General features: G+C 52.5%; 1 protein-coding gene across 2 annotated transcripts; it reads left to right on the top strand.

Annotated features, from left to right (window-relative positions):
* Positions 1–300: 300 nt before the first annotated feature.
* On the top strand, positions 301–23,719 carry LOC133358339 (pleckstrin homology domain-containing family A member 8-like). 2 transcript variants are annotated; one of them, XM_061576612.1, is made up of 13 exons: positions 301–353; positions 1,760–1,876; positions 3,630–3,785; positions 6,628–6,752; positions 7,611–7,796; positions 8,799–8,833; positions 9,044–10,126; positions 13,195–13,280; positions 14,735–14,793; positions 18,272–18,402; positions 18,903–18,973; positions 19,350–19,411; positions 21,124–23,719. In XM_061576612.1, the coding sequence occupies exons 1-13, from the start codon at positions 314–316 to the stop codon at positions 21,319–21,321; spliced, it is 2,349 nt and encodes a 782-aa protein (XP_061432596.1). In that variant the 5' UTR covers positions 301–313; the 3' UTR covers positions 21,322–23,719. The 2 variants fall into 2 exon arrangements, with proteins under 2 accessions (XP_061432596.1, XP_061432597.1); XM_061576613.1 differs by lacking the exons at positions 301–353; positions 1,760–1,876; positions 3,630–3,785 and having other exon boundaries at positions 6,635–6,752; positions 7,580–7,796.
* The last annotated feature ends 47 nt before the right edge of the window (positions 23,720–23,766 follow it).

Raw genomic sequence — 23,766 nt, 5'->3', positions numbered from 1 at the left:
GGTCCTCTTCCCCGAGCAAGATGGCCGCCGAGACACCGTGTATAGTCCTCTTCCTCGAGCAAGATGGCCGCCGAGACACCGTGTATGGGCCTTTATTCCTTAGCAAGATGGCCGCCGATGCACTGTGGCTTCTTTCCCTAGGAAGATGGCCGCCGGGGCACCATATTTGGGCCTCTTCCCCGAGCAATATGGCCACCACAATGCATTAAAAGCCATCCACCTCTTCTCCTTACAAAGATGGCCGCCAGCGCGTCACGTGATACCTCACGTGACGGTTTGTGTACTTCCGCCTTCCACGTCGCCACGGTTTGCAATGGAGGGTGTGCTCTACAAATGGACCAACTACTACAACGGTACCGCGGATCCACTCCTCGGCTCCCCGCGCCCTCCCGCTCGCTTCTTGCTCCCGCGCCCGGGGTCTTTTGCCTCTCTTCAGCGAGCGGCACGCCCCAGGGATGGTTGCCAACTCGCGCCTCGGCGGCCCCGGCGCTCCGGGTCACTAGGCCTCTCGGGGTGTGGGTTGAGACCTCGGTCTCGCCTAGATCGTCCTGCCGGGCAGCTGCTGCCTTCCCCATCGGGCGAGGCGGCTCGGTCCCCCCCATCTCCTCCTGGAGTTTTTTTTAATAAGTGAAAACTTAAATTTAAAATGTTTCCCGCGCAAACTAGCGTGAGGGGGCGCTCGTCCCTTCCTCACAGGCGCACTTAGCCAGTGCTGGAAATTCTCCGTTCTCATGGCCGGGGCCAGTTTATCCACAGGACAATAATTTGATGTCCCATAACGAACGTGTGGTAACACAATCATTATGTGCGCGCCGGAACTGAGCTGAGCATCGTACAGAGAGAGGCCTTCCCCATTCATGCAGGAACGCAAAGTAATCTTGGCGTTATCGATTTAAGACGAGCAAACTCGGGACCACAAGGTGGTGTCTCATTAGCAGCAGCAGCAGCAGCAGATGCGCTTTGAATTAAGAACCAGAAAGACCGTGCGGATGATGGGCTGTGTAAAGAAGCACTATTGTTTGTTTTACACGGAGAGAAATGATGTTGCGGAGACATCGCCAATCTGTTTTGTTCACATCCCACACAGCGACGCGAGTGATGATGTCTTAATACCACGCTGTACGCGCCTCTAATCCGTTGGCCATAGCAACCGTACATACAGAGGACCGCAGAGCTTGCGGTCGAACGTTCGCTTGTCCGCGGCCGCCTCCTCGCGGCTCCCGAAGTCATTGTGGATAGCTCAGGAAATGGAGCTTCACAGCTCACCGGATTTCTTCCAGTCTAAATGCGGATTGTCTAAAGATGAGAATGCGCGGAGACGCGCCATAAGCGATTGAAACAATTACGAATGTTGGAAGCCATCCATCTGATCTGTGCCCCATGTGTGTGCGCGCGCGTGTGTGTGCGCTTGTGTCGTGTGTGTTCGTGTGCGTGTGTGTGTGCGTGTGTTCGTGCGTGTGTGTGCGTGTGTTCGTGTGTGTGTTCGTGTGTTCGTGCGTGTGTGTTCGCGTGTCGTGTGTGCTGGTGTCGCGTGTGTGTGTGTGCTCGTGTGTGAGCGTGTGTGTGTGCTCGTGTGTGCTTGTGTGTGTGCTTGTGTCGCGTGTGTGTGTGCTGTGTGTGTGCTCATGTGTGTGTGTGCTGTGTGTGTGTGTGTGCCGTGTGTGTGTGCTGTGTGTGTGCCGTGTGTGTGTTCATGTGTGTGTGTGTGAGCGTGTGTGCTGTGTGTGTGTTCATGTGTGTGCTGGTGTCGCGGCTGCAGGCTGGCAGCCGCGCTGGTTCGTGCTGGACGGCGGCGTGCTCTCCTACTACGACCACAAGGAGGATGTGCGCAAGGGCAGCAAGGGCAGCCTGAAGATGGCCGTGTGCGAGATCCAAGGTGGGGTGGGGGGGGCGGGAGGGGGGGGTGGGGGACAGGGGGTGGGGTCGGGGGGTGGGGGACGGGGGTTGGAGGGCGGGTGGGGGGACGGGGGGTAGGTTGGGGGACGGGGGGGCGGGTGGGGGACGGCGGGGTGGGGGGCGGGTGGGTGGGGTGGGGTCTGGGGGTCAGGGGGGGTCACCCACCGGACGGACGACAGCTCCGCTCGTCTTTGAAACTCGTCGGTGCTTAGTTTAATAATAATAATTCTAATGTATCATTGCGCCATCCCGTCGCAGGATCCCAATGCGCAATGCATGAGAAGCAGGAAACAAAAAACAACCGGCCCAGACTAAAGAGGGAAGGCTCAGTTTAAAGAGCTGGGGTTTCAAAGCAGACTTGAATATATCGACCGACTCCGATCGCCTGATTTCAAGTGGTGAGGCGCGTTACATTGCCTGGGTGCCATGCTGACAAAAACCCGATACGCCAACCGAGACCTGGGCATCGCCGAGCACTTGCAGATCATGAGGTCTTAAGGACCTTGATGGAATATATACAGCGTGCTTCAAAAAAATGTGAACACTTCGGAGAATTTGCAACAATACCACGGAGAAATGTCCCTCCAGGCACGTGTTGACAATGATGGCGAAAAAGTGAAGACTCTGACTTTTTGAAGCTATTAATGTACATTTTTACTGGTAGGAACCTCCTGGTTACACCAGCCCACAGGGGATTATTGTGTCCGTCGTGCAGGGAGGGGCTGGGTGGGAAGGGAGGGGCTGAGTGGGGAGGGGAGGGTGGGGAGGGGCTGGGTGGGGAGGGTGTGGGAGGGGAGGGTGGGAGGGGCTGGGTGAGGAGTGGCTGGTGGGGAGGGTAGGGAGGGGCTGGGTGGGGAGGATGGGGAGGATGGGACTGGGTGTGGAGGGGCTGGTCACCCCGTGGTGCCCTTATAAAACTCAACGTTTAACCTACTCACGCCGGCTTGTGCCCGCCCTCACAGTCAGCCATATTTGCGGAATACACCACGCCGCCGTTGACTCTGGCCATTGACCGAGCAACCCAACGTTCCTACCAGCTCCCTCCGCAGGAATGTGTTTATCATGTTAAAGTGTATGATCTGTTCTTTTTTCATTAAAAAGATAGTCCCATGTAAGTGTTAACACTTTTTCTAAGCACTCTGTAAATGTCTTAGTTCATACTCCTGTAAACGACGAACGGACAAGATCCACTCTGCGCCTGAATGGACAATTGAGCGGATAGCAAATCTAAAATTACATCTTTAATCTGCTGCCATGAATCCATATGAAAGAATAAGATTAGCACAACATGCTTTCATCTGCAACTTATGTTTGTACAGTAAAGCTAACGCGCTTCGATGGTATTTGTGCGAATTGCGCTTCATAAATCTAGGTTTATTATTTTCATGTTATTTGTGATTGTCGTATGCATGTTGAAGTTCTTTCGCACCGTACGTAGCCAACCGTGCTAATCGGAAGTGCGGGGAAGAACTAATTATAATAATGATCAGTTTTATTATTTTTACTACTCCTACTGCGCCTTGTGTTGTGCCGTTGATGTGCGCGTGTGTTTGTACGTAGAAGTGGAGTCCCTTCTGTCAGCAGTGTTCTGACTGAGAAATTACGTTAGTAGCAAGAGCTCATTACCTACCCCCCACTTTGTTTTTTTTCTATCCACTGCTCGTTACCCCCCCCCCTGCGTGTGTCGCCGTGCCCCCCTCTACCACCCCGTACCCTCCCCCCCCGCCCCACAGTGTGCCCGAGCGATGACTCCCGCCTGGAGCTGGTGATCCCCGGCGAGCAGCACTTCTACTTGCGCACGACCAGCGCCGCGGAGAGGCAGGGCTGGGTGGTGGCGCTCGGCTCCGCCAAGGCCTGCCTCACCGACAGCCGCACGCGCAAAGAGAAAGGCGAGCGGCGCCCCCCTCCTCCTCCCCCTCCTCCTCCTCCTCCCCCTCCCCCTCCTCCTTCGCTCGCATGGCCGCCCTCTGTCGCCGTCACTCATTCCTCAACGCTCTTAACACGCCAGCGTCCACCCCCGCCCCCCCCCCCCCCCCGTCAATCTGACAATTCTATCCTTTCAACTGGTACAAAAACTGACACCTTTATACAAGGGGTCATGTTTGCAATAACCGCAACACAAGCAGTCAAAATGCAAACAAAAAGAAACAACTCTGATAATGGTCAGTTTTTGTACCAGTTGAAAGGGTAAAAACCTATTACTATATTTTGCCACTGGTAAAGGAGGTCTCATCGTGTAAATTCTATCCTGTCATCGTTTTGTGAGCTGAACATCAGGCGCCTTGAGTTAAGGCGCTCTATAAATATACGATCAGATTAGAAATTAGATCATGGCACAATGATGCTACCGCAAGTCACAATTTCCTTTTTGTTGTTGTTGTGATGTTTTCAAGTTGGTCGTGATTGAGAAGATGGATTCTGGCTTAGTAATCATTGGAAGGACGTAATAAACCATTTCGGATCTTAACTGATTGTGTTCACGTTTACGGTGACTGTCAGACCGCGTTCCACTCACTGGCATTGTATTCTCCGCAGGGAATGGATTCTTTGCTCCGCTGCAAGTTTCCTTCCACCACTCACCCATTGATACGACGGTCAATGGTACAGTGTATAGTGGCAGATAGTGTGGCATTTGTATGCTTGTTGCAGTGTGCAGAGTAATGTATGGTGTCGTAATTGTATAGTAAATATATAGCAGTGTGATACACATTAGGGTGGGTAGAATAATACATAGTGTTATATTAAAATGGATAAGGCAGCAACTGCTGCAGCAGCAGCAACTGCAGCAGCAGCAACTGCAGCAGCAGCAATTGCAGCAGCAGCAGCAGCAACTGCAGCAGCAGCAGCAACTGCAGCAGCAGCAGCAAACTGCAGCAGCAGCAGCAAACTACAGCAGCAGCAGCAAACTGCAGCTCCCTTTGATGCTGTTAATCCTGCATAATGCACATGCATATGTAGTACCAATCACATTCCTGCATTTCCCATAAATATGCTAAATTCCTCTTGATATGCAAATTCCTTTGTCAAGGCGCCCAGCTTATATACACATGCTCCAAGCTCGTGTGCTGTTTCATTCAGACTCTGTCGCCTCGACGGACCTGGTTTTCACCTGAGGACGGCTGCTTGCGTTGTGGCCGAAACGTCGTGAGAATTATTTTATTATGTTTTATTTTTATTATTTTATTACTTCCCTTCTACGTGACTTTACCGAAAGAACCAAGAAGATGAATCCCTGCAGTCACGAAAGCTTTAAATCGAAATTTAACGTGATTGAGTTGTCGAGGAACAAGGAAGTGTCTGGGCACCACTGCTGTGTGTCTGGACACGCCCTTGACAGCGCAGCCCACTGCGCAATGAACGACCAGGCAACATCTGTGTTGTTAAGAAACCCTCTGCCACCTGACGCAGCCGAATGGAATTTTTCAATTGCCATGTGGTGTACGAGTGATTTATTAACATTTTGACTTCGCTTACTGTGGGGGGGGGGGTGGGTTGTAGAGAGAGTCTCATGACCTGCCACCGCACGCGATGCCTTGGGTTCGATCCCGACCCTGATGCCTGCTGTACGTTTGGAGGTTTGCGTGTCTCGCTCTCCCCATGGTCGTGTGGGTTTTTCTCCGGGTCCTCCAGTTTCCCCTCCACATTTAGAATCAACGTCACGCGTTCAGAGTATTTGGCTGCTGCTATACATTTCCACATGATGATGATGATGATGATAAGCCCACTTCGTTGAGCTATCAATTGTGATGGCCAGGCCGCTTCTGAAAAAATACCTATATAGCTCAGTGGGCCTTGCCTAGTAAAATACAAAGTTGTTTAGTTAAATCTTCTTGGTTCTTTCGGAAAATTCACGTAGAAGTGAAATAATAAAATAATAAAAATAAAACATAATAAAATAATTCTCACGACGTTTCGGCCACAACGCAAGCAGCCGTCCTCAGGTGAAGAACAGGTCTGTCGGAAACACAGCGTCTGAATGGGCACCACCAGGCTTGGCAGTGTATATTTAAGCTGGGTTGGAGGGGGAAGAGGCGCCTTGACAAAGGAATTTGCATATCAAGAGGTTTAAAAGTCATATTATGCCCGTGCATTATGCAGTATGCAGGATTAGCAGCATCAAAGGGAGGGAGTAGGGTTAGCAGTAATAGAGGGAAGGAATTTTAATAGTAAGGAGCTGCAGCAGCTAAACCACCACGTAAAAAACTAAAACCTAAACTACATCAGTATCATCAATATACTAAATATACTCTCCAATAAGCTGAGCTACTAACAGTAAGTCATATATTATAATTCTATGTCGCAAAAAATATAATATGCCTCCAGCTAATAATATAATAATATGGAGGCATATTATTATATTATTATACTTTAGTTAAAGTGATTAGAAATGTGGACGGTGCCGCTTGAATCTGCGCCAGGCTTCTTGTGGACAGCGAGGTCCAGAAAGTCCTTCCGCGACGATTTCGTTTGAGCTGTGGCGTGTGGTGGGAGCGCGTTCTTGCAACACGCATTTGTCCGGATTGTTACACGGCCTCACAGTTATGACCCGTGTAATATTGGCTTTGTGTTATTGTTGTTGCGAATTCGAGGACATCCTTTGCTGACCCGCCCATACTGGACATCCGTGACAAAATAGCTTTGTAGCTCATTTGATATCGCCAGTCTGCAGTAAACAATCTCATTCTGACGTCCGTTGGGTGTTTTTTTATTTTCTTCTGCACGCGCGAGCAGAAATCATGGAGGCGAGCGACTCGCTGTGCTCCAAGATGTCCGAGATGCGTCTCTACTATGACCTCATGACGCAGCAGGTGTCGCTCATCCGCCAGGGCATCCAGGAGCCACGGCCCGACGTGCAGGTGAGACGCGCCGTCACGGAAAACCGTCGTGCAAACGCACGCACACGCGGACACAGATATCCCCGTATCGCCTTGAACACACTGTTGGGGCAGGTGCTGTTTAGCGAGTAGCACCTATGAAGGCCGGGATGGCACACGAGGGGGTGGGTTGGCCAGCACCACGCTCCGCCGCACCAGGTACTCATTTGAGGCCGAGTCGACCTAGGGGGGGGGGCCCAGGACCGGTTCAGACAATCCTCACTGGTGTTGACCGTGAGCGGGAATCGAACCCGGGTCGCCGGACGCACCCGGACGATGCTTTCCCAGTTGTCGGATAGCTTGTCCGTGCGGATTGCGTTTTGTGCGAACGCCGGGGGGAGTTTGCAACGTGCGTGGGGTGGGAAGGAAGCGCAAGCCAGACCCGGAACCCAGCGATTTCTCAAGCTCTGCATGTCCTTATGTTGGGATATTTGGCCAACTTTCTTCAATAGAGTTTGTACGTGTGGAAAGACTCGCCCGGAGAAAACCCACGGTGCCGGTGAGAGGGAGGCGCAGCACTCAATCTCCAACAGTGGCCCGGGGCTCAGTAGGTTTTTGGCCCACTCCATTATTGAGTGGTTATACATGTGCCAAGAAAACCCAGAGTGCCAGGAGAAATCCCATATATCCAGGAAGATTTAACACCGATCCAACGCTGTGTTGATACGTGTTGGAGGAAAACGGGAGTGTGTCCCAGAGAAAAACCACGACGCGCGCGAGGGGGCAACACGCTATCCCACACAGACGGAACAGGTGGGAGTCCACGTGCCGCTGGCGAGCCAGGCTGCTGTGTGCCGCGTGGATGGCAGCGTGTCTGCGCCATTGCTCTGTGCGTGGTAGAGGATGAGCGAGGCGTCGTCCCTGCTGAGCGCCACCTGCGACACGTTTGTGCGCGCCTTGGAGGAGTGCGTCCACACCGCGGCCAGCAGCGTGCGGCCCTCCACGCAGCAGCAACAGCAGCAGCAGCAGCTGGCCCCGCCAGCCGTGATGTCGCCCACACCACGCAGCCCGCAGCGTCCAGCCAGGGTACGCGGGCACACGGGTACACGCTCGCCCCACCGCTCGTCCCACCGCTCGTCGCCATCGTCGCCCCCCTTGTGGGGTGGCGGTGGTGCAAGCGCAGTGGCGACGGTCGCGCATCACAGCAAGAAGGAACTGGGTTCGATTCCCGACTCGGGCGTTTCTTTGTGTGGAGTTTGTATGATCTCCCAGCTCTTCTACAGTGAGAGTGGAGTGATTGCAGTTTGTATGATCTCCCAACTCTTCTACAGTGAGAGTGAGTGAGTGTAGATGGTATGATCTCCCCCTGTTCTGCAGAGTGAGTGATTGGAGTTTGTATGATCTCCCAGCTCTTCTACAGTGAGAGTGGAGTGATTGGAGTTTGTATGATCTCCCAACTGTTCTACAGAGTGTGAGTGAGTGGAGTTTGTATGATTTCCCCCTGTTCTGCAGAGTGAGTGAGTGAGTGGAGTTTGTATGATCTCCCAACTGTTCTACAGAGTGTGAGTGAGTGGAGTTTGGTTGATTTCCCCCTGTTCTGCAGAGTGAGTGAGTGAGTGTAGTTTGTATGACCTCCCCCTGTTCTGCAGAGTGAGTGAGTGTAGTTTGTATGCTCTCACCCTGTTCTGCAGAGTGAGTGAGTGAGTGGAGTTTGTATGACCTCCCCCTGTTCTGCAGAGTGAGTGAGTGGAGTTTGTATGTTCTCTCCCTGTTCTGCATGAGTTTTCTCCGGATTCTCCGGTGTTCCCCATAGCTAATTACACACACAATATATCTATTGGCCAAAAAGCATCCCAATTCAGATTTTTTAAATGACCTGCAAATTACTCCATTAGGATCTCACGCACACAGCAACATCGCCCCCCCTCCCCCCCCCGCTGTGAAACGCAGCGGCGCCTTCCTACGTGGTGATAGCCTTGCAGCGGCGCTCTGAGAACGCCAGCGCCCATACCCAACGTGTGCGGCTCGGTACACGAGTTGCCGCTCGGGGTGACGCGAAGCTCTGCTCCCCCTCCGTCTCGTTCGCAGGTCAAGAGTCAAGGTCGCACATCGCACACGGAGAGGTGAACAAGCACCGACACTCGCACCACCGCCCCTTCGTTCGCTCCGTTCACTCGTTCATTTACTCCGTTCACTCACTCATTCACTTTCTGTCTCGCTCGCTCGCTCGCTCGCTCGCTCTCGTCGCTCTCTCCCAGAGTCCATCTGTATGCATCCATCCGTGCGTCTATCCACCCTTGCGTCCACCCTTGCGTCCACCCTTGTGTCCCCAGCACCACGAGGTCCCTACCGAGACCGCCCCCGTCCTCCCGCAAGCGCGAGCCCAACAACAACAGCAACAAGAGCGGCAGAACCTCCTCGTCCTCCTCCTCGTCACGGCGGAGGCTGGCCATGGCGTCAACGCGAGTCGGGGCGATCGTGGAGGAGGTGGAGGAGGAGGCGGCGGCGGTGGAGGCCCCTGCAGCCGAGGGAGCGTCCCGGCCAGAGCCGACGGCCGCAGCAGCGCCCCGTGAACACGCATCTCAGGAGGCCGCGGCGAGTGGAGAGTCACGTGACGCAGACACGCCGCAGCAGGGCGCGTCACATGACGCGTCACATGACGCAGACACGCCGCAACAGGCCGTGTCACGTGACGCAGACATGCCGCAGCAGGCCGCGTCACGTGACGGGTCACATGACGCAGACACGCCGCAGCAGGCCGCGTCACATGACGCGTCACATGACGCAGACACACCGCAGCAGGCTACGTCACGTGACGCAGACACGCCGCAGCAGGCCACGTCACATGACGCGTCACGTGACGCAGACACGCCGCAACAGGCCGCGTCACATGACGCAGACACGCCGCAGCAGGCCGCGTCACATGACGCAGACACGCCAAACCAGACCACCACGCCACTTGAAGTGATCGCGGGGAGCGACGTGTGTCCGAGGTTCGAGACTTCGGACGTCGCCACACAGGAGTCGAGGAGACCCGCAGAACACCGACGGGACGGGGAAGACTCCACGGTCGACGGTGATGATCCTAATGCCGCTGCTGCCGATGATGCCGATGATGCCGATAGTATCAACGACGGTCATTTTGATGATGCTGATGATGGTAACGATGCTGACGATGGCGACGTGGGCACTGCTGGGCGTGGGGAGGAGGGCGGTGCGGGAGAGAACTCGGATGCCGGACACGTGGCCGATCGGGGATTCCATCCGGAGACACTGGGCGAGGGTGAGGACTGTTGGGGCGAGGGTGAGGACCCTGGGGTTGAGGGTGAGGACGCTGGTGGTGAGGGTGAGGACGGCGGGGGTGAGGACTCTGGGGGTGAGACGGTGGAGACCTTCTTCGGTGTCATGGCACAGAGGTGAGAGCGTCGCGGGTTGCTCCGCTGAGTGAGCGTGAGCACGCGGCTCGTTGACACGGCCAGCAACAAACAGCACTGCTATCGAGTTGTTGGCGCGTGTCTTGCATTGAGGTGGGCGGGGCTGAGTGAGCGGGTGAGCAGATAGGCGAGTTAGTGCATGGATGGACGGGTGAGCCGAGTTTGTGAGAGGGCGAGCGAGTGAGTGCTTGGGTGAGTGTGTGGGTGAGTGTGTGGGTGAGTGCGTGGGTGAGTGCGTGGGTGAGCGGGTGAGTCGTGGGTGAGTGAGTGAGTGAGTGCGAGGGTGAGCGAGTGAGTGCGAGGGTGAGCGAGTGAGTGCAAGGGTGAGTGCGTGGGTGAGTGCAAGGGTGAGTGCGTGGGTGACTGTGTGGGTGAGCGCGTGGGTGAGCGAGCGAGTGCTGTTGTGACCTGCAGTGTGGTGGTGATGGTGGTTGAACACCGTGTGGTGATGGGTGAAATGTAGCATCTTGGTGAACCTTTAACACCTGGGTCTGGCTTGTGACCCGCCAGTGAGGCATGCTTCACGCGATGGCCTCAAGGTGCATCTAGCCTGACACATGCGCCGTGGTGACGTCACTGCGTCCGTTGTTGTGGTGAATAGTGGAGTGGTGGTGCAGTGGTTAGTGCACTGTGCTACGAACCCGGTGACCCGAGGTTCGATTCCCAGTCCCGGCCAACATCGGCTGTGATTATCTGAACCGGTCCTGAGCCTCCCCTTGGTGGACTCAGCCTGAAATAAGTACAGGGACTCCTCTACTTACGAACAGTTCGGCTAACAAACTTTCTGAGTAACTTACAAACCTGTCTGGATGTCCAGTTGCCTGTTTGGACCGAGAGTCGTAAGTTCAACCGCCGCCCAATAGATGGCGGTGGTGGCATCTACATCTGTAGAACGTGGAGAACCAGTGGCATCTACATCTGCAGAACGTGAAGAACCAATGGCATCTACATCTGTAGAACGTGAAGAACCAGTGGCATCTACATCTGTAGAACGTGAAGAACCAGTGGCATCTACATCTGCAGAACGTGAAGAACCAGTGGCATCTACATCTGTAGAACGTGAAGAACCAGTGGCATCTACATCTGTAGAACGTGAAGAACCAGTGGCATCTACATCTGTAGAACGTGAAGAACCAGTGGCATCTACATCTGCAGAACGTGAAGAACCGGTGGCATCTACATCTGCAGAATGTGAAGAACCAGTGGCATCTACATCTGCAGAACGTGAAGAACCAGTGGCATCTACATCTGCAGAACGTGAAGAACCAGTGGCATCTACATCTGCAGAACGTGAAGAACCAGTGGCATCTACATCTGCAGAACGTGAAGAACCAGTGGCATCTACATCTGCAGAACGTGAAGAACCGGTGGCATCTACATCTACAGAACGTGAAGAACCAGTGGCATCTACATCTACAGAACGTGAAGAACCGGTGGCATCTACATCTGCAGAACGTGAAGAACCAGTGGCATCTACATCTGCAGAACGTGAAGAACCGGTGGCATCTACATCTGCAGAACGTGAAGAACCAGTGGCATCTACATCTACAGAACGTGAAGAACCAGTGGCATCTACATCTGCAGAACGTGAAGAACCAGTGGCATCTACATCTGCAGAACGTGAAGAACCAATGGCATCTACATCTGTAGAACGTGAAGAACCAGTGGCATCTACATCTGTAGAACGTGAAGAACCAGTGGCATCTACATCTGCAGAACGTGAAGAACCAGTGGCATCTACATCTGTAGAACGTGAAGAACCAGTGGCATCTACATCTGCAGAACGTGAAGAACCAGTGGCATCTACATCTGTAGAACGTGAAGAACCAGTGGCATCTACATCTGTAGAACGTGAAGAACCAGTGGCATCTACATCTGTAGAACGTGAAGAACCAGTGGCATCTACATCTGCAGAACGTGAAGAACCGGTGGCATCTACATCTGCAGAACGTGAAGAACCAGTGGCATCTACATCTGCAGAACGTGAAGAACCAGTGGCATCTACATCTGCAGAATGTGAAGAACCAGTGGCATCTACATCTGCAGAACGTGAAGAACCAGTGGCATCTACATCTGCAGAATGTGAAGAACCAGTGGCATCTACATCTGCAGAACGTGAAGAACCGGTGGCATCTACATCTACAGAACGTGAAGAACCAGTGGCATCTACATCTACAGAACGTGAAGAACCGGTGGCATCTACATCTGCAGAACGTGAAGAACCAGTGGCATCTACATCTGCAGAACGTGAAGAACCGGTGGCATCTACATCTGCAGAACGTGAAGAACCAGTGGCATCTACATCTACAGAACGTGAAGAACCAGTGGCATCTACATCTGCAGAACGTGAAGAACCAGTGGCATCTACATCTACAGAACGTGAAGAACCAGTGGCATCTACATCTGCAGAACGTGAAGAACCGGTGGCATCTACATCTGCAGAACGTGAAGAACCGGTGGCATCTACACCTGCAGAACGTGAAGAACCAGTGGCATCTACATCTGCAGAACGTGAAGAACCAGTGGCATCTACATCTGCAGAACGTGAAGAACCAGTGGCATCTACATCTGCAGAACGTAAAGAACCAGTGGCATCTACATCTGCAGAACGTGAAGAACCAGTGGCTTTTACATCTGCAGAACGTGAGAACCAGTGGCTTCTACATCTGCAGAACGTGAAGAACCAGTGGCATCTAGATCTGCAACACATGACGAACCAGTGACATCTACACCTATAGGAGATTTTAAAGCTTTTCCCCGTGTTTAGTGTACACGCCATACAACATCGTTGGAATCGACAGGAGTAAAGTTGAACTCGCGAACAAATTGACTTACGAACAGTACCTCCGTAACCAAAGTCGTTGGTAAGTAGCGGTGTGCGTATAACCATCGGCTCCGGTGAGAGACAAAGGCGGCCGGGTATCGACTTTGCCACACCACCCGCTCGTGTGCCGTGCCGGCCCTCAGGCGCTTCTCGGCGAACGCCGCTCGCCCCCAATGGTCGATCAAGCGGCTCCACGGGGGACCTTTGTCTTTGTCTCTCGGCCCAGGTTCAGCGACGCGGAGCTGCAGGACGAGCAAGGGATCCACGTGGAGCCGTTCCTGAGGGCGTGCGCCTCCATCGTCCCCGTGCTCGGTAAGTCGCAGCTCGACACTCCCAGCCAGGTGGATCACCATGGCCGTGTCGGAGACTCTGAACGCCTAGGGGGCTTGGTTCAATCCCGCGGATCTGGGTGTTCCTCTTAGGGGGTTCAACATGGCCGTGTCGGAGACTCTGAACCCCTAGGGGGCTTGGTTCAATCCCGCGGATCTGGGTGTTCCTCTTAGGGGGTTCAACATGGCCGTGTCGGAGACTCTGAACGCCTAGGTGGCTTGGTTCAATCTCGGGGTCTGGGTGTTCTTCTTAGGGGGTTCAACTTGGCCGTGTCGGAGACTCTGAACGCCTAGGGGGCTTGGTTCAATCTCGGGGTCTGGGTGTTCTTCTTAGGGGGTTCAACTTGGCCGTGTCGGAGACTCTGAACGCCTAGGGGGCTTGGTTCAATCTCGGGGTCTGGGTGTTCTTCTTAGGGGGTTCAACTTGGCCGTGTCGGAGACTCTGAACGCCTAGGGGGCTTGGTTCAATCTCGGGGTCTGGGTGTTCTTCTTAGGGGGTTCAACTTGGCCGTGTCGGAGACTCTGAACGCCTAGGGGGCTTGGTTCAATCTCGGGGTCTGGGTGTTCTTCTTAGGGGGTTCAACTTGGCCGTGTCGGAGACTCTGAACGCCTAGGGGGCTTGGTTCAATCTCGGGGTCTGGGTGTTCTTCTTAGGGGGTTCAACTTGGCCGTGTCGGAGACTCTGAACGCCTAGGGGGCTTGGTTCAATCTCGGGGTCTGGGTGTTCTTCTTAGGGGGTTCAACTTGGCCGTGTCGGAGACTCTGAACGCCTAGGGGGCTTGGTTCAATCTCGGGGTCTGGGTGTTCTTCTTAGGGGGTTCAACTTGGCCGTGTCGGAGACTCTGAACGCCTAGGGGGCTTGGTTCAATCTCGGGGTCTGGGTGTTCTTCTTAGGGGGTTCAACTTGGCCGTGTCGGAGACTCTGAACGCCTAGGGGGCTTGGTTCAATCTCGGGGTCTGGGTGTTCTTCATAGGGGGTTCAACTTGGCCGTGTCGGAGACTCTGAACGCCTAGGGGGCTTGGTTCAATCTCGGGGTCTGGGTGTTCTTCATAGGGGGTTCAACTTGGCCGTGTCGGAGACTCTGAACGCCTAGGGGGCTTGGTTCAATCTCGGGGTCTGGGTGTTCTTCATAGGGGGTTCAACTTGGCCGTGTCGGAGACTCTGAACGCCTAGGGGGCTTGGTTCAATCCCGCGGGTCTGGGTGTTCTTCTTAGGGGGTTCAACTTGGCCGTGTCGGAGACTGAGCTCTGAGCCAGCACCGCCGCTTCGACTCTTCAATTCACACCACGGGCCTCGTCACCTCTGCTTCTTCCCGGTCTGCTGGGCGGTTCATAATTGCCGGCTCGTCGTGCAGTGCCCCACGTGCGACCCCTGACCCCTGCGCGTGCCTGTGTCGCCACTCCCCCCCTCCTCCCCCTCCTCCCCCTCCTCCCCAGACAAGCTGGGCCCCACGGCGTTCGCTCCGGTCAAGCTCGACTTCGTGGGCAACATCCGGGTGAGTGCCGCCCCCCCCCCCACCAGACCCTCCTGCCCATCACCCCCAACCCTGCCCGTCGCTGATGACCGCACGCGTGCCAAGGTCTCCCGGTGAGCCGAGCGGCCCCCGTTACGAGGACGGCCACAGCCCAAGGCCATCGGTAGTGGCGGCCGTTTACAGGACGTGGCAGTTACTCCGAGAGCCATAGAGTTACACAGAGATCCATAGAGTGACACAGAGATCCATAGAGTTACACAGAGACCCATAGATTTACACAGAGACCCATAGAGTTACACAGAGATCCATAGAGTTACACAGATCCATAGAGTTACACAGAGATCCATAGAGTTACACAGAGATCCATAGAGTTACACAGAGATCCATAGAGTTACACAGAGATCCATAGAGTTACACAGAGACCCATAGAGTTACACAGAGATCCATGGAGTTAGACAGAGACCCATAGAGTTACACAGAGACCCATAGAGTTACACAGACACCCATAGAGTTACACAGAGAACCATAGAGTTACACAGAGACCCATAGAGTTACACAGACACCCATAGAGTTACATAGAGTTACACAGAGATCCATAGAGTTACACAGAGATCCATAGAGTTACACAGAGATCCATAGAGTTACACAGAGATCCATAGAGTTACACAGAGAACCATAGAGTTACACAGAGAACCATAGAGTTACACAGAGACCCATAGAGTTACACAGACACCCATAGAGTTACATAGAGATCCATAGAGTTACACAGAGATCCATAGAGTTACACAGAGATCCATAGAGTTACACAGAGATCCATAGAGTTACACAGAGATCCATAGAGTTACACAGAGAACCATAGAGTTACACAGAGACCCATAGAGTTACACAGACACCTATAGAGTTACATAGAGATCCATAGAGTTACACAGAGATCCATAGAGTTACAGAGATCCATAGAGTTACACAGAGATCCATAGAGTTACACAGAGATCCATAGAGTTACACAGAGATCCATAGAGTTACACAGAGATCCATAGAGTTACACAGAGACCCATAGAGTTACACAGACACCCATAGAGTTACACAGAGATCCATAGAGTTACACAGAGATCCATAGAGTTACACAGAGATCCATAGAGTTACACAGAGATCCATAGAGTTACACAGAGAACCATAGAGTTACACAGAGACCCATAGAGTTACACAGACACCCATAGAGTTACACAGAGATCCATAGAGTTACACAGAGATCCATAGAGTTACAGAGATCCATAGAGTTACACAGAGATCCATAGAGTTACACAGAGATCCATAGAGTTACACAGAGATCCATAGAGTTACACAGAGATCCATAGAGTTACACAGCGATCCATAGAGTTACACAGAGATCCATAGAGTTACACAGAGATCCATAGAGTTACACAGAGATCCATAGAGTTACAGAGATCCATAGAGTTACACAGAGATCCATAGAGTTACACACAGATCAATAGAGTTACACAGAGATCCATAGAGTTACACAGAGATGCATAGAGTTACACAGAGATCCATAGAGTTACACAGAGATCCATAGAGTTACACAGAGATCCATAGAGTTACACAGAGATCCATAGAGTTACACAGAGATCCATAGAGCTACACAGAGATCCATAGAGTTACACAGAGATGCATAGAGTTACACAGAGATCCATAGAGTTACACAGAGATCCATAGAGTTACACAGAGATCCATAGAGTTACATAGAGATCCATAGAGTTACACAGAGATCCATAGAGTTACACAGAGATCCATAGAGTTACACAGAGATCCATAGAGTTACACAGAGATCTATAGAATTACACAGAGATCCATAGAGTTACACAGAGAACCATAGAGTTACACAGAGACCCATAGAGTTACACAGAGACCCATAGAGTTACACAGACACCCATAGAGTTACACAGAGATCCATAGAGTTACACAGAGATCCATAGAGTTACACAGAGATCCATAGAGTTACACAGAGATCCATAGAGTTACACAGAGATCCATAGAGTTACACAGAGATCCATAGAGTTACACAGAGATCCATAGAGTTACACAGAGACCCATAGAGTTACACAGACACCCATAGAGTTAAACAGAGATCCATAGAGTTACACAGAGATCCATAGAGTTACACAGAGATCCATAGAGTTACACAGAGATCCATAGAGTTACACAGAGAACCATAGAGTTACACAGAGACCCATAGAGTTACACAGACACCCATAGAGTTACACAGAGATCCATAGAGTTACACAGAGATCCATAGAGTTACACAGAGATCCATAGAGTTACACAGAGATCCATAGAGTTACACAGAGATCCATAGAGTTACACAGAGATCCATAGAGTTACACAGAGATCCATAGAGTTACACAGAGATCCATAGAGTTACACAGAGATCCATAGAGTTACACAGAGATCCATAGAGTTACAGAGATCCATAGAGTTACACAGAGATCCATAGAGTTACACACAGATCAATAGAGTTACACAGAGATCCATAGAGTTACACAGAGATGCATAGAGTTACACAGAGATCCATAGAGTTACACAGAGATCCATAGAGTTACACAGAGATGCATAGAGTTACACAGAGATGCATAGAGTTACACAGAGATCCATAGAGTTACACGGAGATCCATAGAGTTACACGGAGATCCATAGAGTTATACGGAGATCCATAGAGTTACACAGAGATACATACTTACACAGAGATCCATAGAGTTACACAGTGATCCATAGAGTTACACAGAGATCCATAGAGCTACACAGAGATCCATAGAGTTACACAGAGATCCATAGAGTTACACGGAGATCTATAGAGTTACACAGAGATACATAGAGTTACACAGAGATCCATAGAGTCACACAGAGATCCATAGAGTTACACAGAGATCCACAGAGTTACACAGAGATCCATAGAGTTACACAGAGATCCACAGAGTTACACAGAGATCCATAGAGTTACACAGATCTATAGAGTTACACAGAGATCCATAGAGTTACACAGAGATCCATAGAGTTACACAGAGATCCATAGAGTTACACGGAGATCCATAGAGTTACACAGATCTATAGAGTTACACAGAGATCCATAGAGTTACACAGAGATCCATAGAGTTACACAGAGATCCATAGAGTTACACAGAGATCCATAGAGTTACACAGATATACATATTTACACAGAGATCCATAGAGTTACACAGAGATCCATAGAGTTACACAGAGATCCATAGAGTTACACAGATATACATAGTTACACAGATATCTTTCACGTTTACACAGAGATCCATAGTTTTAGCATGGTTATCACGGTTGGCTACGGTACGGTGTGAAAGAAGTTGAACATACGTACAATTCGGGAGACAAAAGTTTTGTGGGGCACGAGTCTGGCGGCAGTCGGGGGCGGCGGGGGTGGGGGTGGGGCGATGGTCGTGTGAGCAGGGTGAGAACTCGTGTGTTTGGTCGACAGAAAATCACGCAGAAGTACGAGACGGACCGGGCGGCCTTCCCCACGCTGCAGAGCATCGTGGGCCACGAGCTGAGCAGCGGCACCGCCCTGGTGCGCAACTCCACCACCGAGGCGCTGCTCTGGCTCAGGCGGTGAGCGGGGGGAGGGGGAGCGTCGGTGAGGAGGGCGCGTGGGGAGGAGAGGGTTAGGGTGAGGGTTGAGTGGTTTGGGAGGAGGACTTTGGGGCGAGGCTGAGGGACGAGCAACAGGGTGAGTGTGTGGAGGGTGCGAGTGGCTGAGGGTGATGACGGGGGTGAGCGTGGGTGGTGGAGGAGAGGGTGATGATCCGCATGTGGGGGACGAGGTTGGTGTGAGGCGTGCGTGGTGAGAGGGTGAGCGCTTGGGAGAGAGAGGGTGAGGGTGATGACGGGGGTGAGCATGGGTGGTGGAGGAGAGGGTGATGATCCGCATGTGGGGGGCGAGGTTGGTGGGAGGCGTGTGCGTGGGTGAGAGGGTGAGCGCTTGGGAGAGAGAGGGTGAGTGTGCGTCACCGTGACGGCGTCGCTGGCGCGTCGCTCGCCGCTCTTCTCGGTTCGTTTGCCGCTGACCCCGCCGCGTTCCTCTCCTTTTCCGCCGCGTCCCCTCGGCCCAGGGGCCTCAAGTTCCTTCTGGAGCTGCTGACCGAGGTGCGGGAGGGCCAGGCCAACCTGCACGTGGCACTCAGTGAGTCGCTCGTTGCTGTTCCTGTTCCTGTTGTTGTTGTAGTCGTTGTGGTGCGATTTAGTAGAAGTTCAAGTGACAACTTTACTTTGTGTAGCGAGGTGAGACACACGGGAGGGCAGGATTACGCTCGGTTGCAAGAGGGAGTGGGTGAGTGAGCGAGTGAATGAATGAGTGGGTGGGCGAGTGAGATGGTGGGTGAAGGAGTGAATGCGCGAGATAGTGAGTGAGTTGGCGAGAGAATGAGCGGGTGAGTGAGTGAGCGAGATGGTGAGCGAGCGAATGGGTTAAAGTTTTCAAGTTGACACAACGGATTGCGGATTGACCCAGCGGATTTGGTGGAGGCAGGGTGACTACCTCTCTCCCCGTGCACACACAGGCAATGCGTACGGGCGGACTCTGAGGCGCTACCACGGCTGGGTGGTGCGGGGGGTGTTCGCGGTGAGTGCCCCGGCGCCTCGGCGCCTCGCCTGACCCAGAACCCCGGGGGAAACCCAGTGCAGAGCAGGGAGAGAGAATGCCAACTCCACACTCGCACCCACTCACAGCAACAGCAACAACCGCCGTTCACCACTAAGTGGCGGTGAGGTCACCACGGCACTTGTGCCAGGCTATGTGCACGTTATGGCCACGTCAAGTGTCGAAGGCTCGCTGGCAGGAGGAGGTCACGGGACAGACGCAGGTGCCGTGAGTTGACTGACTGTGATGACAGGAGGTCACGGGACAGACCCAGGTGCCATGAGTTGACTGACTGAGGTGACAGGAGGTCACGGGACAGACCTAGGTGCCATGGGCTGACTGACTGAGATGAGAGGAGGTCACGGGACAGACCCAGGTGCCATGGGTTGACTAACTAAGATGACAGGAGGTCACGGGACAGACCCAGGTGCCATGGGTTGACTGACTGAGGTGACATGAGGTCACGGGACAGACCCAGGTGCCATGGGTTGACTGACTGTGATGACAGGAGGTCACGGGACAGACCCAGGTACCATGGGTTGACTGACTGTGATGACAGGAGGTCACGGGACAGAACCCATGTGCCATGGGTTGACTGACTGTGATGACAGGAGGTCACGGGACAGTCCCAGGTGCCATGGGTTGACTGACTGTGATGACAGGAGGTCACGGGACAGACCCAGGTGCCATGAGTTGACTGACTAAGATGACAGGAGGTCACGGGACAGACCCAGGTGCCATGAGTTGACTGACTGAGATGACAGGAGGTCACGGGACAGACCCAGGTGCCATGGGTTGACTGACTGAGGTGACAGGAGGTCACGGGACAGACCCAGGTGCCATGAGTTGACTGACTGAGGTGACAGGAGGTCACGGGACAGTCCCAGGTGCCATGAGTTGACTGACTGAGGTGACAGGAGGTCACGGGACAGACCCAGGTGCCATGAGTTGACTGACTGAGATGACAGGAGGTCACGGGACAGTCCCAGGTGCCATGAGTTGACTGACTGTGATGACAGGAGGTCACGGGACAGACCCAGGTGCCATGAGTTGACTGACTGAGGTGACAGGAGGTCACGGGACAGACCCAGGTGCCATGGGTTGACTGACTGTGATGACGGGAGGTCTTGGGACAGACCCAGGTGCCATAGATTGACTGACTGTGATGACATGAGGTCACGGGACAGTCCCAGGTGCCATGGGTTGACTGACTAAGATGACATGAGGTCACGGGACAGACCCAGGTGCCATGGGTTGACTGACTAAGATGACATGAGGTCACGGGACAGACCCAGGTGCCATGAGTTGACTGACTGAGATGATAGGCAGATGCACCAGCCGTTGCCCCCGCTTGTACCAACCTGGATTTTAGCTGTCCAGCACCCCTGCTCGTTTCACTCGCTCACACTCGCCATCACCCACCCCTCGTGCGCCGTGCTGGCCTTCATAGGTGCTACTCGCTAGCAGCACTTGCCCCAAAAGTCTGTTATTGGCTACACGCGGGAGCTTTATCTTTGCTGTGTGTGTGGTAGTTGATTCTCGGGCCACAGGCTGCTTGGGAAGGGCTTCACCCAGCAGTCGATAGATCATGGCTCACGATGACGACGATGGGTGTCTGGTAGTGGCGATATCACAGCTGGTGTAAGGCAGTGGATCGATGATGGCTCACGATGACGCGCCGGGTGTTCCCGCAGCTGGCGCTGCGTGCGGCCCCGGCGCTGGACGGGTTCCTGGCGGCGCTGACGGCACGTGAGGGCGACCCCACGGGGCCTGAGTTCCGCGCGCAGCTGAACCGCGACCTGGACACGTACCTGGGCGCCATGCGGGCCCAGCTCGGGGCGCTCGACCACCTCTACGAGCAGAACCAGCTGGAGTCGGACCGCGTCGTGTGAGCGCCGTCGACAGCGCTGTCAGCTTAGACACAGCGCCTCCCACCTGGACCCCTGCTTCGACAGCGCCCGACAATATTACCATCGGCGCAGGATAATATCACAATCGGATCCGGATACTCTCACGATCATACCCGGATAATCTCACGATCAAACACAGATAATCTCACGATCAGACACAGATAATCTCACGATCAGACACAGATAATATCACGATCAGCATCGGATAATCTCACGATCAGACACAGATAATCTCACGATCAGACACAGATAATCTCACGATCAGACACAGATAATCTCACGATCAAACACAGATAATCTCACGATCAGACACAGATAATCTCACGATCAGACACAGATAATCTCACGATCAGACACAGATAATATCACGATCAGACACAGATAATGTCACGATCAGACACAGATAATATCACGATCAGCATCGGATAATCTCACGATCAGACACAGATAATCTCACGATCAGACACAGATAATCTCACGATCAGACACAGATAATCTCACGATCAGACACAGATAATCTCACGATCAGACACAGATAATCTCACGATCAAACACAGATAATCTCACGATCAGACACAGATAATCTCACGATCAGACCCAGATAATCTCACGATCAAACACAGATAATCTCACGATCAGACACAGATAATCTCACGATCAGACACAGATAATCTCACGATCAGACACAGATAATCTCACGATCAGACACAGATAATCTCACGATCAGACACAGATAATCTCACGATCAGACACAGATAATCTCACGATCAAACACAGATAATCTCACGATCAAACACAGATAATCTCACGATCAGACACAGATAATCTCACGATCAGACACAGATAATCTCACGATCAGACACAGATAATCTCACGATCAGACACAGATAATCTCACGATCAGACACAGATAATCTCACGATCAGACACAGATAATCTCACGATCAGACACAGATAATCTCACGATCAAACACAGATAATCTCACGATCAGACACAGATAATCTCACGATCAAACACAGATAATCTCACGATCAGACACAGATAATCTCACGATCAAACACAGATAATCTCACGATCAAACACAGATAATCTCACGATCAGACACAGATAATCTCACGATCAGACACAGATAATCTCACGATCAAACAGATAATCTCACGATCAAACACAGATAATCTCACGATCAAACACAGATAATCTCACAAGCAGACACAGATAATCTCACGATCAAACACAGATAATCTCACGATCAAACACAGATAATCTCACGATCAAACACAGATAATATCACGATCAAACACAGATAATATCACGATCAGCATCAGATAATCTCACGATCAGACACAGATAATCTCACGATCAGACACAGATAATCTCACGATCAGACACAGATAATCTCACGATCAGACACAGATAATCTCACGATCAGACACAGATAATCTCACGATCAGACACAGATAATCTCACGATCAAACACAGATAATCTCACGATCAGACACAGATAATCTCACGATCAGACACAGATAATCTCACGATCAGACACAGATAATCTCACGATCAGACACAGATAATCTCACGATCAAACACAGATAATCTCACGATCAGACACAGATAATCTCACGATCAGACACAGATAATCTCACGATCAGACACAGATAATCTCACGATCAGACACAGATAATCTCACGATCAGACACAGATAATCTCACGATCAGACACAGATAATCTCACGATCAGACACAGATAATCTCACGATCAGACACAGATAATCTCACGATCAGCATCGGATAATCTCACGATCGGCGCCAGCTAATGTCACGATCGGCACCGGCTGATCACACGATCAGCAAGGACCCAATTGACCATCAGCGCCGAATATTTTGTTTTTGCGCAATCGGCACCAGTGGTGTAACCAGTGGTGTAACCAGTGGTGTCACGCTTTGGGCGCCTTCACGAGCGCCATCGCCTCCCGCCGACCATTGGCGGCGGCAATATTTATTTATATATCTTGGCTCGGTTACTGAACGCAGCCACCAACTAGGCCCTAAGGGCAAGCGGCCAGCAACAAACGGCACCGTTCAATCTCCGGTGGGCAGCGCTGCCCCAACTTGGCAACCAACGTCATTGTAGTGCCCCTGTGACGTCATTGTAGTGCCCCTGTGACGGCATTGTAGTGCCCCTGTGACGTCATTGTAGTGCCCCTGTGACGTCATTGTAGTGCCCCTATGACGTCACTGTTGCGCCCCTGTGACGTCACTGTTGCGTCACACCAGGGTCGCAAACGGCTACCCGTACCCGGCCGGGTATGGGTATCGGGTAGGGTACGGGTATCGGGTACCCGATTGCGACCTCTGGTTAGCAGGGATGGTGGGCGGAGCCAATGGGGGTTGGTGGGCGGGGCCAGTGTGGGTGGTGGGTGGGGCCAGT

The sequence above is a fragment of the Lethenteron reissneri genome, chromosome 61 (genome assembly GCF_015708825.2).
Source record: "Lethenteron reissneri isolate LAM-NWPU_2019-01 chromosome 61, ASM1570882v1, whole genome shotgun sequence".
In the NCBI taxonomy this organism is placed as follows: Eukaryota; Metazoa; Chordata; class Hyperoartia; order Petromyzontiformes; family Petromyzontidae; genus Lethenteron; species Lethenteron reissneri.
The sequence above is the reverse complement of the archived record's forward strand: the minus strand, read 5'-3'. Positions and strand labels throughout refer to the sequence as shown.